Genomic DNA, 17,536 nt, shown 5'->3' on the forward strand with positions numbered 1-17,536 from the left:
CTTATTCACCCGCGAGGATGGGATCGGCAAACCTTTTCTCCTACTCCTGCTTCATGATGTCACTGTCTATAAATATTAATAATAAGACAATAATCTCTTTGATATGTTTCAAAAAGTCACACAGGAAAGGAGTTCCAATTTAGGCAATATTTCCATTTCCCTTACAGTCATCATTTGTTGAAGTCTTTCATTGATTGGTTGAATTAGGTTATTTTACGTCGCTTTTCTGCCACTTTTGGTTAATCGTGAAAATGAGGATGACGAAACTGATGAATGGACACTCGCAGAGAACACCCATGTCCAGGCTGGGACTCGGACCCGAAACCTATTTATTGAAGTCTGGAACGAGACGAGACTCTTGAGACTGTGTCTCGGCCTCGTCTCAGTTTTTGCGGATGCCTCATTCTCGTTATCAGGTAGTCTCGAAGGATCTGGTCTCTTCGTTGTCTCGAATTTCGACACTAGACTAGCACCCACTTTGTTTCGTCTTGACAAACATTTTTCTTTATTGGAATACATTCCGGAGGTGGCACATTTGAGTTGTTGCACAAAGACAAGATTTACGTGACAATTATCTCCCCTCAATTGTTGATTCTGTAATAATTCTATCTCCGTTGCCAGGAAATCGACAGCTTGAGAAACGTCCGTCTTTTTCTTTCCGAAAAAGAAAATAATAATGCCAGTGTTCATAAGTTGAAAAAAAAAATCAGTGGTATCAATCGTTTGCTCACAATTGTGTAGGTGTTTTGCTTCCTGATTGACATGAGTCTCATTATATGATTTACTTAACGTGGATTCCAGCCAGCTAGATAGTTTTCGATTTACGAGACAAGGTAAGTAATCATATCTCGTTTCCTCTTAGCGTTTCGACCTTTTCACAGCAGGTTATAATCGCACCACTCCATTCACACCACACCATTCAACTTCGGTGCCCGGCAGAGCCGTAGCTAGAGATTTCTGCGCCCGGGGCGAGAATAAATTGTGTCGTCCCCTACACTCGCCTTGTTGATCCTACCATTGTTTTTTAAGGGAAGGGTAGAAGCATTTGTTGTTGTGCCTTACTTATATAATGTCGTTCATTCAAATCGACGTTTCATTTATGCTAATAATTGTAGCAATTTTATGTAATTGTAGCAATTACAACTATCGAGTTGTTTGTACGTATACACATATTCTTCTGAATCAAGGATGATTATTGACCTCTCGGTGTGCAATGATGATAAATCCTAGAAATGAAACTAATGCATGCAAAACAAAATCACCATATGAATAGCATATATATTTCTTAGGCAGCAGAAAAATCTTAAAGAAAGATCATTAATGTAATCTAATGTTTATTTATTACATGAAACCCTTTCAAATACCAAAGTAAAACCTATTTACACTGCAAAATGGTATATTGATCAGCTGAAATCAACAACAATAAAAACAAAAATTTATTATGAACAACAATCAGTACATGATTATTTGACAATTCTCCTGTACGAACATATTAACTACAGTTTCACTCTTCTTGCCTTTCGAGCAGCAAAGTCATTGATAACATCATCGAACACAAGTGATTGAACTCTGTACTTCTCAACAGACAAAATAGCCAGGTTAGTCAGCTTTTCTTGACTCAAGGAAGAACGCAAGTAATTCTTTATAAGCTTTAGCTTACTAAAACTCCTTTCACAAGATGCAACAGACGAAGGTAGAGATAAAAATAGTTTCAATGCGGTGACAAAATTTGTGTACAACTCAATACATGATATTGTATGATTAATGATGGAGCAGCAAGTGGTGACAATTCTGACAAGCATTCCAAGTGAAAGTCTTTTAAAAATGCTTGTGCATGATGTTTGAAGAACAACAGTTCATGAAGTAACTCACTTCCGTTGACATCCTCGGGGTTTAATAAAGCCAGATCAAAGACTCCCTTTCTCAACGTTTCTTCTGACATAACTGCCATATTGCTTACGGAAAAATCCTCCAAAATTCTTTTCATTAGCTTGAATCGATCGCCTATTTGTGACAAAATTGAATCCAATGCAGTAGCGGCTTCTGCCTATTCGCACATTCGCACGTGCATACCCAAATAAATCTGTAATGCAAAACATTATTATACTTATTCATTGAACTCTGTCTCCTTCGAAACATCAAGTGTTCCCACGCCGCTTCACCAAGAGAGGTGGTGGAGAAGCCTGCGATCAGTGACCTCGTAGACCGAGCCCCGCTAGGGGGTGTGTGACTTGAGCGTAATGTTAGTTTCCCTTCCTATGACGCTATTCGCGATTAAAATTACCACCTGAGCGCTAGTGTCGCTTCCAATATGGCCGCTCAAAGTAGGATACATCTTTGTTTACATTCAGCAGTAGTACAAAAGAGCAGCGTGTTGTCATGACTGGTATGGTAGAAAACGTTTAAATTATGCATTATTTTTAAATATTGCGAATGCGATGTGAATTCCAGGTACTCTAACAAACGTGAAGCTGTACTAAGAACGAAGCATTTAATTATGATAGGCAAGAATAACACGGAAAATGCAGACGAAACTATGTATACGCACTGGTTGTCCAAAGCAGTGCTGTATCATCTGCACGTCATGTAACTGGGGTTCTCGGAAATTATTTGAAAATAAAGGAATTGAAATTGACCTGAACTTGAAAAGCTGGGACAGGAGAAAATTGCGAACATATCGTTGCAGTTCTTTCTCGAAAGAGAAAGGCTGGTTTAATAATAATATTCACGATTTCATGACCAGACTAGACTCACTGAAAAAGGACATCGTACTGAATGAAACAGTAACATTAGCATGTCCACTTTTTTTCTGGTTACATTTGACATTAATTCATTCTCAAACTATTTTCATCTTCTCTCTTAATCGACTTGCACCTGTTCCAAATTTCACACATACGTAACACCGGTAATACATGGACGCATTGGTTAAGACGCTTCATGATTTTTCGAAAAAAAAGCTTTATTTATAAAGTACAATTTAAAACTTTACTTTCATGGAAATATATATTTATCTGTCGAGAAATAAAGTAAGCAGATTCGTGCATTCTTCGTAATTTCCTTGCCGAATTACAGTGTTATATCCCCCATACCAATCTTCTGTCAATTACGTTTTCTCTGATTTATTAACAAATTTCATTTTGTTGATTCCACGGGGTGGAAACATATGAAAACTTTTAATTTGTTCTGACCCATAAAACTATTTAGAGCAAAAAAAAACAACAAAAAAACCCTGAACAGTAGAACTTACTCTCTCGCATATTCACCATGCTTTAAACGACTTCAACACGACGTATCCTAGTTAGAGTACTTCCTGAAAATCCCGGCAGATGGCATATTGGTTAATTTTAATCGCGAATTGCTGATTGCCTTTGCTTAGTGCATCTTGGCCAAAATAAACGGTCTCTGTGGCGCGGTAGCCGAATTATCAACCCGCGCGGAGGGAGCGTACATCAATCAGTCAGCTGTTTTGCATTGTGTTTTTCTGTTACTGAGTTGCAAACTTGTTTAGCGGTGTCAAAGGCTCGTACCCGTTTCAGTGCAAACTTTTTGATTTCATGATGAATAGGGAAACTGTACATAGCGAAAGCAGAGACTTAATATTTAACGTTGTTGAATTTTTGGAGGGAAGTTAGCTACAAAGCCTGTAGCAACTGCAGCAATATATAGATACGGCGGAAGGGAAGGAAAAATTCTGAAGTACGAAGCAGGGCAGTGTGGACTGAGTGAGAACTGTAATTTTCTTTAAGATTTATTATTATCTTGATTTCACTTGATTTGCTTGGTTCGATCAGTCTGTCATTAGAAATAAACAACGGCTAGATAGATTACAACTGATTCCTTCCTTGTGGTAGTTGGATCGGCTTCTTTGGTGTACACCACTGTTATTATTCTCCTTGTTCATTAATATCAGGAGAGCGGAGAAGGAAGTTTTTATGAAATATTTTGCAAATCGACAATAGCATTGATATTGTAGATCGGTATTTCTATGTTTTGAGTGATTTTGTCAATTATCGAATGTTGAATTATATATTGCACAATAATATCGCTCTTCTTGTGATTGGCTGGATAATTTCAGCAATATTTGAAATTTTTGAAAAATCCGTGTAAATAAAATTGTAAAAATAACTCTGTCATAGCCTCTTTTTCAGTGAAAGGTGATCCAAACTTGGATTTCCAATATATTAAGCATCATTATGTACGCAAAAACAGGTGCGATTATTTGACAGGGGTGGTATAACACTTTTGGACGCTCGACTAAAGTGCACAGCCATAGAGCCAGACCACGAGCCGCCACTGATCTAATGCACAAAACCAGCTCTTCCTAATTTTTTGTTCTTCATTTATGGCTACACTTTCATCTTCTGCAACTTCATCGAAAAACTTGGTTTTCTTTTTGGGACGCTGTTCTTTACTTGCAATGTTCATATGATCGCAGATCTGTTTGCTTTTTCAAAAGCGTTAGTTACAATTTTTTCCCGATTAGCAGACAGAAAGCTTTGCAGTCCCTGTAAGTGACTAACACCTATATCTATTGTAACAGACTTTTCTTGTAGCTGTAGGTTAACGTCGTTAATAGCTCGAAGGATATGAGCCCAGCAGAATAAGAACACAGGAAAGTTAAACTTGTTAAGGCTGTGTAGCAAGCATTTGGCACCGTGTACTGTTTCGGGTGACTCTTTTGAGATGTCACATAATTCCTCCAAAGCTGCACAGATATCCGGAAATTGGGTACTTAGAAATTGCACTGCGTTTGCTTTTGAAGACCACCTAGTTGCTGATGGACCCTTCACAGTAATATGAACATATTTTTTTAAAAACATCCCAACAATGAGTTGATTTACTGAAAAAACTGTAAACATTTTTAATTGCTCCAAATCCACTGACGGTTTCTGTGTCTGCTGATGAAGCATGAACATCAACTAAATTTAACGAGTGTGATGCACAAGGAACATAGCGAACTGTAGGAAACTGCTGAGAAATGCGTGCTTGATCACCGGAGTATTTCCCCCGACATACGTTATTACTGGTGTTGTCAAAGCACCGAGCTCGGCAGTTTGACATGGAAAGGCAATCATTCTGAACAGCATTTAAAATGTCTTCAGTTAAGGTAGCGCCGGTTTTGTTGTCAGTAGTAATGAAGCCAACGAAACTTTCATCGATTTTTCACTCTTCATCTGAAGACACTGTAAGGTAACGATAAATTTGGGACATTTGCTCTTTATGACTGACATCAAAATGGCTAAATATTTTGCCCTTTTAATGTCCTCAATCATTGCCTGACGTACTTGATTTCCTGCTATATGGACAAGTTCATTCTGAATTTGTGGATATAAATATGTTACAGCAAGAGCTGATGGGGAGTGTACTATTGTTGACACGTGAGATTTTAACTCATCGTCATATTTCGCCAACAACATAAATAGGCTCAATAAATTCCCATGTTGTTGGTTGTTCTGTTGTCTCATCAGCCTTCTACCCCAAAACATCATCAGTGCCTCGTAATGCAAGATTTCTTGATGCCAGAAACAAAATACATTTTAATAGTGCCCGTAGTCAATAGCAGTGCTGGTCTTCAAACGGGACGATAGCAGCCTCCACTCGGCAAAAGCAGTTCTATGGAATTGTGAATTTTCGTGATCAAGGAATTCGCGGATTAAGTTTATGCCAGTGGAAAAATCCTTGAGCACGGCAAAACTGTGACGAATCTGATTTGGCAAACAAGAAACGAGGAAGACAGTAGCCATACGCCAAGCAGCATAGACTTTTATTTATTATTGTTGTTCTAAGTGACGTGTACTCTCGTCTTGTGCAACTTTTATTTGAAAGCTGCCTGATGAGATCACTGAAAGAGCCAAAGACATTACGACGTATACTTTTAAATGAAATATATTTTTGAAGAGATAGTTTCCCGTCAAATTTCGCAAAAATTATTTTGTTTTAAAGGAAAAATTACTACAGTTGTTAAGACATGCAGACTGTAGTTTACACCAATAGTATTTTTACAGCTGCATATACTATTGGAACTATTCACTAAGAAGTTGTAAAACACATCCTCGCTAACAAACAAATAATATATATATATATATATGTATGTATGTATATATATATATATAAATTGGATATTTACTTATTTTCTTTTATTTGTTTAAAAGAAAAGCTTGGAATGCGAGCGCAGCGAGCAAAAAAAATCAAATCAATATCTTTGCAAACTGGCAATGATATTGTTTTAATAGGGCGCCATGCATCCTTTATTACAAGTAATTTTCATTTTTTTTCTTCTTGCCGTTCGGTGCCCCCTTCCATCAGCGCCGATACATAGATACATATACAACCTGAAGAAATACAGCCCAGCTAAAGAGGGTATGCCGCATAAAGCAAGACTAGAAATTATTATACAAGAAATAGTTATTGGCATTTTATTAATTAAGCCGGCGACCGCCTTTAGCTACGGCTCTGGTGCTCGGTGGAAGCAAGTAGCACAATCGTAGTTCGTGTCTCACTTTTAGACTGTAGGTCTAGTAATCCCGATCAGCTTATCTAAGCACTAATTTTTTGCCTTTCCCAAAAATACTTGACAATACAATACAAGGTGGTAGAACAGCGGCAGTCTGAACCACGCCCTTTAATAAAGGAAAATTGAATTGAATTGAATTTAATTTAATTTATTTAGTCTTGTTTTACATAGTGAAGTTAAGACTTTGGGACCTTTCGTTCCACTTGGCCATATTTGCATTGGAATTTAGTAGATCATATTCAAATATTGAAAACGTAAAAAACATATATACAAATTACAGAGGAATAAAAATACAAAGAAAAAATACATGTAAGAATAAACGTCTAACCTATACACACAACAAAGAAAACACACATAAGAACATGATATAAACTACATACTTTTTGATGTTTCTACACATGTGACAATACTTCACAATGTCCCTTTCTCTCATATGTTTAAAACAGTGCCCAGGCTGTGGGGAAGATAACTCCCCCACTTTTCACCAACTTTCGTAACGAAAGAAAATATGGCAAAATATAGGACAGCATCAGAATACTTAAATATATCGGGAAATTGAGATTTTTCCACGAATTGACTGTGATTTTCAACATTTTCGCCATATCGACTTTTTTTTTTTCAAGCTGTTTTGAAAATTAAAGATTGCCAACCTCCGTAGGTAGCACAGTGCGCGCCAGGGGCCCACCAAGTTTGGAATCCGGCCCGGGCTTGAGTGTTCTTTGTGAGTGTCCCTTCATCAATTTTATCGTATCATCACTTCTCATCGTCGCGATTAGCTAAAAGTTGCATAAAAGCGGCGCTAAATAGGAAGAATCAAATCAAAGCTAAAATTAAAAGATTTGCTACGTAGAAAGGCGAAGATTAGATTTTGTTTGCCTAAATTTTAAAATTATTTTCTGATTTTAAAATAGTGAAGTATTCTCGAAGATGGAAACAACACACTGAACTAATAGGAGTGGACGATTCAATCAGATAACTGATTATTACACTCTCATAGTGCGTTATAGTAAATCTGAAAATATTTTATACCGAACCAGTCTTGTGGCGTCAGTACTGCGCAGTCTCGCTCCCTCCTCCTCCCCCTCCCCCCACTTCCCGAAAGAAAGGAAAATTATTCGGATGTACTCAAGTTCAACTTGATTATACAATCTTGAATCGAATGGAATTTGCACAAGTGATAAAATTAGAAATTGGCGGTGATAAGATACCGACACAATAAGATGCTCCTCCCCACACATTTCACTACATTAAAGTATTTACGTTTAGTCTGAAGTGCGGAAACCTAAATATTTTACATCGGTACATCGGAACAGCAAGTAAGTGCTCTTAGAAATGATTAATCGTGTATTGATATTTAATTTAAACTTCTATTTTAAAAAAATCTGCAGATACATATGTTATTTTTTACCGATAGCTACAGTGAGTGCAGAAAGTATTCGCACACTGTGCCATTTTTCATGAAAACCTGCGGAAAAGGTGATTTTGCATGTTAAGATCACCAAACTTCGAAACGACAATAGAACGCACATCGATTTATCTGTTCCGTCGCAAAAGGGATCTTAACATTAATACATACGCAAACCATAAGCATAATATACACACAAACCGCAAGCGACACGTACAAAAAGTATTCGTACACCCAGGAACTCTGGAAGAAAAAGGTTACTGTAGTACGGATAGGAGCAAGATTTCTGTGCACACATTACACCAGAGCTGCTAATAACCAATTGGGTTATTCCACAGAATTTCATCACAAAAAAATAAAAATGGTTGCTCGACCATTTTTGATTTTCTTCATATTTGGTATGTTGAACCCCTTAGAAAAGAGAAGTCAAAAACAGCTTTTAATTTTTTTTATCTGTTGTGGTTTTTAAGTTACAGGGTGTCGAAAATCGCAAAATTGCGCAATTTCACGAAAAATCAGCTTTTGCAAAATATTTAATATCTTCATAACGAATGAAGATATTTTAAAAATTCCAAGTTTATTGGAATCTGCATATCTTGCAGTACTAAAAAAGTTACATGGTTAAGTTTTGTAACAAAAAGCAACCTATGATCAGTGTATCGGAAATATCAGAACAAATTGTGTAAAATCGCTGAGTTTTGGTTTTTTTTTATTATGAAAGGAGGACAGATAACATGTTAATTTTATTTTTATGTTGTAGTAGTATGTTAGTTAATTTACCCTAAAAATAAGCAAGTTGTTAACTGCTCCCCTTTCTGAGATACAAGAGCTTAAATATCGGAAAATTAGCAAAAACCAGCTTTTTGACCCCCCTGTAACTCAAAAGGGGGAGCAGGTAGGATTACCAAATTTTGAAGATGCTTCATATGAGTGAGCATGTTCAAAATCTCAAAATTTGGTGTTGTTATTCAAACTACTTATGGAGATACAGGCATTTTCCTTTATTACATTTCAACGTCAATTCGTCATATGCCTCCTGGTATAAGAAACAGGAAAAATTCTAAAAATAATGTTCACACCTTAGAGGATGGATTTTTAAGAAATAATATCACACATTGACTCACATTAACAGCAGCAATAACAAGATAATGCAGTATAGAGAATGAAGACTGTATGCTTCGTGGTTGTCCTAATTGTCCAGGGACTGAGTTGTTCCACCAGTACCTGCATGAAGCCATAGATGTTGACAATGAACTGCTTGATTCACCTGTTAACTACAAACAGTGGACCCCAACTGAACGTTGTGAGCTACTGTCTATGTCGGATAAACAAGATTATGAAACTTAGAATGCATCATTATATTGCTAAGAGGCAGTCACAGTACATAAAAGACAGAAAAAGTAATCTTAAACCACATGAATGCATAGTACAAGGAGATTTCGCTGAGAACTTCACCTTCATCCTTAAGTATGAGATTCAATCTTACCATTGGGTAAATTCGCAGGCTACAGTTCGTCCATTTGTTCTGTATTTTAAAAAGGAAAATGATGCCGATATCACAAACGGAAGCTTCTACAACACCAAAAGAAATGTTTACATTCTGCAGAGATAATATACCAGGGGTAAAATATTCATATGTTACTAAAGAAAAGGTTGAAGAAACAGCTGAATTCGTAGCTGAAAGATTTCATTCATCTATTACAATAAAGCATACTCGAGGTTTCCACAGTTTTGTCCCTGTTAATAAGACCACTATCAGAGTCCATCAGACATAATTTTCTGCAAACTTCGAAGATATGAGAATTTCTATTGAGGAAGAATGTGGTTGCAATGTATTATTTGAGTCTGTTAAAATAGGCAGCCATGTGGCATGTATTTATAATGGAAAGTGGTGGCTGGGAGTCTTCAAAGATATATGTGAACATGAACAGGACTTCCATGTACACTTTTTTCATCCTTGTGGTCCAAGTACAAGTTTCAAATTATCCAAGGATGACTATGTGTGGGTAAAATCAAAAAACATTTTGAAGGATTTATCACCATTAGAGGTAACAGCACCTACAGGAAGAGTACATAACATCCAACCAGAGATGAGTGAAGCAATTGAGAGTTGCTTAAATGCAAGACCATGAAATAATAGCCCCCTACTTTGTTAATGAGGAAATATACATTTTTTTTACCATTAGTTATGGCTTATCACAATTTTGTACATTTGCACAACTAAGCCTACTTACTCATCAATAAAAAAAACACTATTATACATTTTCTTTTTTGTTTAACAAAATGGTTATTTTATTAAATTGAGACAAGTCCCCAAGTTGTAGAGTATGAGCACTTATTGAACTGGCTGATTGAAAAAACACCTAAAATATTAATGAAATCTGTATTATATGTTGTCTTTGTGTCAGAGCAGAATAAAAAATAAAAATATTTGTACTTTAACAAATTTTTTTGAGTTTTATTTCTCTAGCAATGTAACGAATTGACGTTGAAATGTCATAAAGGAAAATGCCTGTATCTCCATAAGTAGTTTGAATAACAACACCAAATTTTGAGATTTTGAACATGCTCACTCATATGAAGCATCTTCAAAATTTGGTAATCCTACCTGCTCCCCCTTTTGAGTTACAGGGGGGTCAAAAAGCTGGTTTTTGCTAATTTTCCGATATTTAAGCTCTTGTATCTCAGAAAGGGGAGCAGTTAACAACTTGCTTATTTTTAGGGTAAATTAACTAACATACTACTACAACATAAAAATAAAATTAACATGTTATCTGTCTCCCTTTCATAATAAAAAAAAACCAAAACTCAGCGATTTTACACAATTTGTTCTGATATTTCCGATACACTGATCATAGGTTGCTTTTTGTTACAAAACTTAACCATGTAACTTTTTTAGTACTGCAAGATATGCAGATTCCAATAAACTTGGAATTTTTAAAATATCTTCATTCGTTATGAAGATATTAAATATTTTGCAAAAGCTGATTTTTCGTGAAATTGCGCAATTTTGCGATTTTCGACACCCTGTAACTTCAAAACCACAACAGATAAAAAAAAAATTAAAAGCTGTTTTTGACTTCTCTTTTCTAAGGGGTTCAACATACCAAATATGAAGAAAATCAAAAATGGTCGAGCAACCATTTTTATTTTTTTGTGATGAAATTCTGTGGAATGACCCAATTGCTGTAGCCAAATGCAACGGTAGAGTGCCAACGTACGACACACAGTCAAAATGGGCCTCAAAGCGAAAGAGATGAAAGCAAGTATAACCCGCTTCCAAAACGATTGTGATTTATTTTGGTTAGCAGCCAAGTGCAGGCATTTCTTCCTGTTAGCTGGATTGGCTTAACATTTCTTACGAGATACTCGACCATGATACCCCTCGTTCTTGCATACAGTCCTCACTGTTCTTGCAGATACATTCACGCCTCGATTTCCAAGTTCTGTAGCTATTGTCGGAGCACTCGTTTTGTGGTTTTGTTTGATTATACGCACTATGCAACGCTTTTCGTGGTCGCTGAGCACCTGTGGTCACCCACTTCTTAGTTTGTTTTTCACCGTTCTACTCCCTCCAAAGCGGTGAATTATGGTCTGAACGGTTGACCGGAGTCTGTTTACAAGTCTTGCGATTTTCCCGTATACTTTTACACTCATTATGCAATTTAATAATCAGCTTTCGCTCACTTTCAGTTGTCTCTTTCGCTTTGTGGCCCATTTTGACTGTGTGTCGCACGTTGGCACTCTCCCGTTGCATTTGGCTACAGAAATTGGTTATTAGCAGTTCTGGTGTGATGTGTGCACAGAAATCTTGCTCCTATCCGCACTACAGTAATCTTTTTCTTCCCGAGTTCCTGGGTGTACGAATACTTTTTTGTACGTGTCGCTTGCGGTTTGTGTGTATATTATGCTTATGGTTTGCGTATGTATTAATGTTAAGATCCGTTTTGCGACGGGATAAATAAATCGATGTGCATTTTATTGTCGTTTCGAAGTTTGGTGATCTCTACATGTCAAAATCACCTTTTCCGCAGGTTTTCATGAAAAATGGCAACGTGTACGAATACTTTGTGCCCTCATTGTATATATTCAAGAACTGCCTAAACACACGCACACACACAGTGTGCTTTTTGTTGGAATAGGCATACCATGCATTGCTGTATCTAATCTTATTACGTATAAAATACATATATTCAATGTTTACAAATACACATAATTATTATTATTAGCAGTAACTAGTAGAATACATTAAAAGCAATGTAGAAAGTACATTCATATCCTCACACAACTATATTTGTTCCACTGATTGCTCCACTTAATCCTAATGTCGTGGATTGTTATTGCATTTTGCTGCACTATCATATATTAGAGACGTTCTCATTACAGAAAACTTAAGATTTAAATGATCTGGATATGAGAAATTAATGAGGTTTGTTTTCTTGCGCAAGGATTTAATGTTAGGAAGACAAGAAGAGAAGCCTTGCGATAATGGCTTATTTTCACGTTCTACGAATTTTCACTTAAAAATGTTAATAAAATAATAATTTTTCTACCCAACCAAAACGAAATACTGAAAATATTGTTCAGTATATCTTGGGAATAAAGTTCTTTTGTTGTCATCGATTATCCTGCCCGGATGACACTTGGAAGCATGAAGCGAAAGCTACTTGTATCACTAACAAACGTAGGGTATGACATGAAACTTAAATACTTACCGGGAAGTCAGCTGGTCCAGGCAGACCCATTATCAAGAATATTCATAAAAACAAATTCTACATGTAAAAAAAATTAAAATCTAATGGAAGTATTTGTGTTACAGTATTAAATATAACTGTTATATTATTAAAAGGAGGATAGAATTACTCTTTCTAGGGGTAAAGATGTACCTTTGCGGTCGGAACACTTTGGGCTTACTGGGGGGAGAATCCCAGTTAGGCTAATTGCAACTGGAGTCCAAACCACTATGTGCCTCCACTGAATATCGAACCCGGAGCCCCTTATGACGTGATCTGTGAGGCAGGGAGCCCACGATATGCGGTATGAGATTGACATTATTATTTTATCTACCTTCCTACATGGAATGTACTGAGTCCTTAGAACAGTATGTTTCGATATACAATATTTAGTGAACTGCATCTTAAACTTTGCAGTATACTCAGTGTCTGCTTCTATTTGCAGTTTTACGAAAGAAACATTATACAACATATCTCGAACTGTCATTTTATGTTAATATGGCACATACTGCTCGGCCGATTTCTGTGAATTTGGTACCATTCATTTATCTTTGTATACAAGTATATTAAATCATTGTTGACGCACTTAAAAGCAAATATAAATTATTATTTATGTACTATCTGCAAGGATATGAATTGAGGGGTCTAGTGAGAGAGGGAGCTATGCCACAAATCTTGAAAATTTTATTTTTTGCCATTTTCATTTTTCTCCTACCATCTGCCATCTATCATGTGAATTACAACCATGTTGCATAGCCCCCGCTTGTTCTATAGAAGATTTTCTGAGTTCTTGAATACGTCCTCATCAGCATTTTGAGTGAGAGAAGGAGCTATGCCACTTACTGATGGTGTCTGCAGTAGGAGTGGCAGAGGTTGTGTTGCAGTAACCGGTGCTAGATTTAATATCAGCCCTGAAGTTAAGATCTCATGGCAATAATGCCTTATATTCCTCCAGTTTTTCATGGTGTTTACCAAAAACTAAAATCGACAGAAACACTGGACAGTGAAGATCCTCCAGAAGACACATGAAGTTGTCTTTATGTAGATCATATGTAACCCTGTGAACATGATGTACACTCAGGCGAAAGTATTTAAGCCTTGTTCAAAGTATTTGATGTGCTAGATTGATTTTTCCACATGTTTATACTACAACAATATACCATACATGTTCATAATAAATGGTATTTATATTGAAATTCATATTTTTTCTCTTGAATAATTTCGTAAGAATATGTTCAGAAAAAAATTACCCTTTGTTATACAAATTATGACAACGCAATGCTTTAGAAAACTCAATTTATTTCCATTTCTTGTCAAAGTGGCATGGCTCCCTCTCTCACTAGACCCCTCAATTGTTTGTTTGAAATTTTGTTTTAAGTCAATTTTTATGCACTGCTAGGCTAATTGGGACGAGACCTACAGTTTAAAGTGACATCCGTGCAATGTGCCTCCATTAGAGATCGAACCCAAGACCTCTTGGTTACAAGGCGGCAGCGTTACGCCATCGGGGAGGCCCAATGCAATCGTTGCGTGCAGCTTCTGTGGCACCCTGTAGCGCAGGTTGAATTGTAGGAAACACAGCCCGCATGAATGCATGAAGAAACCTTCCCTGAATGCCGCGATCCCTTGCGGTGACTCACGGCTACAGTACGTGCATGGGCAGAGCGAGGACTGTAATAATAACCCGGACGTTAACACCGACCTTTGATTTAAGGTTTCTGAAACTTTTCATTGGTTCTTGAGCCATGTGGAACAAGGAGAGCAACGGAGAGCATTGGAAAACATATTAGTTGACGCAACGTCGCCTTTGTGTACGATGGCGCAGCACATTGATTGGTCGACTCACGATCTTCCTATTGAAGGTCACATGTTCGAGGCTCGGTCGGGGCATCATTTCATTTTGCGATTAGCCAAAAGTTGCAGAAAAACGGCGCTAAATAAGAGAAAACTACAGTTTTGTATATTTAACTCGGTTATGTTACTTCATGCTCTCGTTTTGTCGGCAGATTTTGGAGACAAGAAACTCCATTATGACTTGTCTTCAACTCTCATCGCTTCAGCATTTCGCCTCTTCTTTTTCTCATGCAGCCAAGTCTTATGTTCCAATTTTAATTTCTTCAGCCACATTTTCAATCTTCCCAACGATTTATTATCCAACAACAGCAAATTGTAGTGATCTGTACACGTAAGCTAGATAAGGGATACGTGCTTTTATATATCTACCCTTACACCGTCTACCTATTCACATGGGAAAATAATAACAATAATAATAATATTAATTTAGAGTTTAAAATTATATTAACGTTTTAATTAGAAACATTTATATTATTATTTTTATTATTTCTGAGATACTTCGTTCGTAACCCTCCCGAAATGTATTTCTAGATACGTGCCTGCTCATTCAGTATCATTGTGTATTGCAAATAAGCACGCAATGTCGTACAGTGGGATGCACAAGTATTCCCAAGGAAATTGTCCATCGCCATGTTTATTCTGCATCAGTTTACGTAAACATCTGTTTTTTTATGATCACGCAGGGAACAAAAAAAATAATGAAAATAGTCATGGACAATTTGCCGAGCAATATTTCTGCATCCCACTGTACGAACCGAATTGTCAGCTTTGGAATTGTTCACCGATTGCACTGTAAATTTCAAGTAACCCCGAAATTATATGCTTCATGATACTTTAAAGTATTTATATACGAGTATGTGTATAAAGTTAGTGTGCAGAATTTATGGGACAAAACGGACGTATTGTATAATTCAGAGAAATATACCGTTATGAAATGTTACCTGAAACTCTATGCAACCTATCCTTGAAAGACACAAGAGTCACTTGGTCCCGAAAATATAGTTATTCAATTAAATTGTAATGTCGAATTTTCCTTTCCTATGCCAATTTAATTGCCTATTCCAGCACCAGCAGTTCATTCTCATTTCAACGAGCATCTAGCAACAGCCTTGGTAATTTGGAAATACATGCTACCAGCACCAAACCTGACCTGCCTAATCTATGCTTATTTCTGCTATTATATGCCTATGTGGATAGGTTAGACATGTCAGGTTTGGTGCTGTTAGCATGTATTTCCAAATTGCCAAGGCTGTCGCTAGATGTTCGTCATTTCTCATCACTTAGTTCCTATTTTTCCCGTTTTGATTTCAATGCTGTCTGCAATTTTTATATTTTAGAACTTGCAATTTCGACCAATAGTTATAAGGCAGTGAAGCTGTCAACATAATGTACCCACCTGCTTTCAATCTCAATAGCAAATTCCGAGGTGCTTCGAAAGCTAACATTTGTCCTCTGTTTCAGCGAGCGATGTCTACAGTAGGAGATGGAATGCATACTCCTAGGTATTTGTCCTGGAAGAAACTTCAGCTCAGCAGGGCAAAACTCAAGGCATCAAGCAAAACTTCAGCTCTTCTTTCAGGATTCGCTATGGTGAGTTATATTGTACATTTCAGTAATTTAATTAATATGAAGAAACGTTATTAATTGGTATAGATTTCCACAGCCATGTCTTAACTAATAATCCGAGAAAACGTCATTCAATAAAGAAAAAAACTCATTCATTCCATTAGAATTTCTTGGCTCTCATAAGAATCAAAGCATCTTCGGAAACAGCTCGTCATCTGTTCACTTAGCAAATCTTCACGCATTTCTTCAGATGTTGCCATTATCATAATCATTTTGTTCCCAATCAACCTATTTTTCTGTATTTTCGTATTTCCTTTTCTTATATACAGTGCCGTAACTATTTTTCTTTCCCTAGAAGAGTACTGTTGCTAAAGCAGGAAATCGTTATTCTCTGCCATCGAAGCTGTTGAAACAGCAAATAGCGTTTCTATTTCTTAGCAGCCATTGCCAAAAACAAATAACAATTCTCTCTTTTAGCAACCGTTGACAAAGAAAATAGCCCTTCTTTCATTTTAGCAACCGTTGCCATAGAAAATCGTTCTTCTCTCTCTTAGTAACCGTTGCCATGGAAAATCGTATTTTTCTTTCTTAGCAACCGTTGCCATAGAAAATCGTCTTTTTCGCTCTTAGCAGCCGTTGCCATAGAAAATCGTCCTTCTCTCTCTTACTCTTAGTAACCGTTGCCATGGAAAATCGCCCTTCTCCCTTCTAGACACAGAAAATAGCCCTTCTTTCATTTTAGCAACCGTTGCCATAGAAAATCGTCCTTCTCTCTCTTAGTAACCGTTGCCATGGAAAATCGCCCTTCTCTCTTTTAGCAACCGTTGCCATAGAAAATCGTATTTTTCTTATAACGGTCAAATATTGAGTGACAAGTAATTAATCTAATTGCCCGTTAGTAGGAATTAATTGCAATTGGTAATATTAATATCCGTCTCGAATACAGGTGTCTAGCAAACTGCCTTAGCCAACACTAGCTTGCTCAACCACCGTTTTTCGCCCGAATTCGGATTTACATGCATTCTTATGGGAATAGCAAGAAAAATGCAACTTCTAAACCAATGGACCGAATTGGATGAGATTGTAACCAGCGGAAGACCACATCTTGAAAGCACTAATTCCAAGATTTGAGCCTTATCAGAACAGAACTACGGGAGTTATGAATTATTAAAGATTCGTCGTTGAATTGAAAGGGAGACGCTACCCTACTGAGTTGGCCTTGCTTTTCGTGACTGAATACAATAGCGGAAGATTTAGCCTAATCTCTGCGCGAGGGGCTGCTACCAGAGGTTAAGGACCGGAGTGAGCATTGACCAGGATAGGAGGACAACGGTCAAAGCACCAGAAACAATAAACAAGCACCTGATCATAGAGGGTAGAGCGTCACCACGTTCAAATCTGGAATAAAAGGGATGATTTGGAATATCGAGACACAGTTTTGCCTACAATCGCCACCGGAGTGTG

The 17,536-nt window shown here is 37.0% G+C and overlaps 1 protein-coding gene across 1 annotated transcript in view; it reads left to right on the forward strand.

Annotated features, from left to right (window-relative positions):
• LOC145992116 (calcium release-activated calcium channel protein 1-like) overlaps positions 1-17,536 on the forward strand; it is an 85,138-nt gene that overhangs the window by 57,810 nt on the left and 9,792 nt on the right. Inside the window, exon 3 of the mRNA XM_083128362.1 lies at positions 15,968-16,096. Within this exon, the coding sequence (XP_082984488.1) occupies positions 15,968-16,096 (129 nt within the window). The remainder of the gene's footprint in view (positions 1-15,967; positions 16,097-17,536) is intronic.

Source organism: Lepisma saccharinum, chromosome 9 (assembly GCF_977018435.1).
Source record: "Lepisma saccharinum chromosome 9, izLepSacc3.1, whole genome shotgun sequence".
NCBI classification, from domain to species: Eukaryota; Metazoa; Arthropoda; class Insecta; order Zygentoma; family Lepismatidae; genus Lepisma; species Lepisma saccharinum.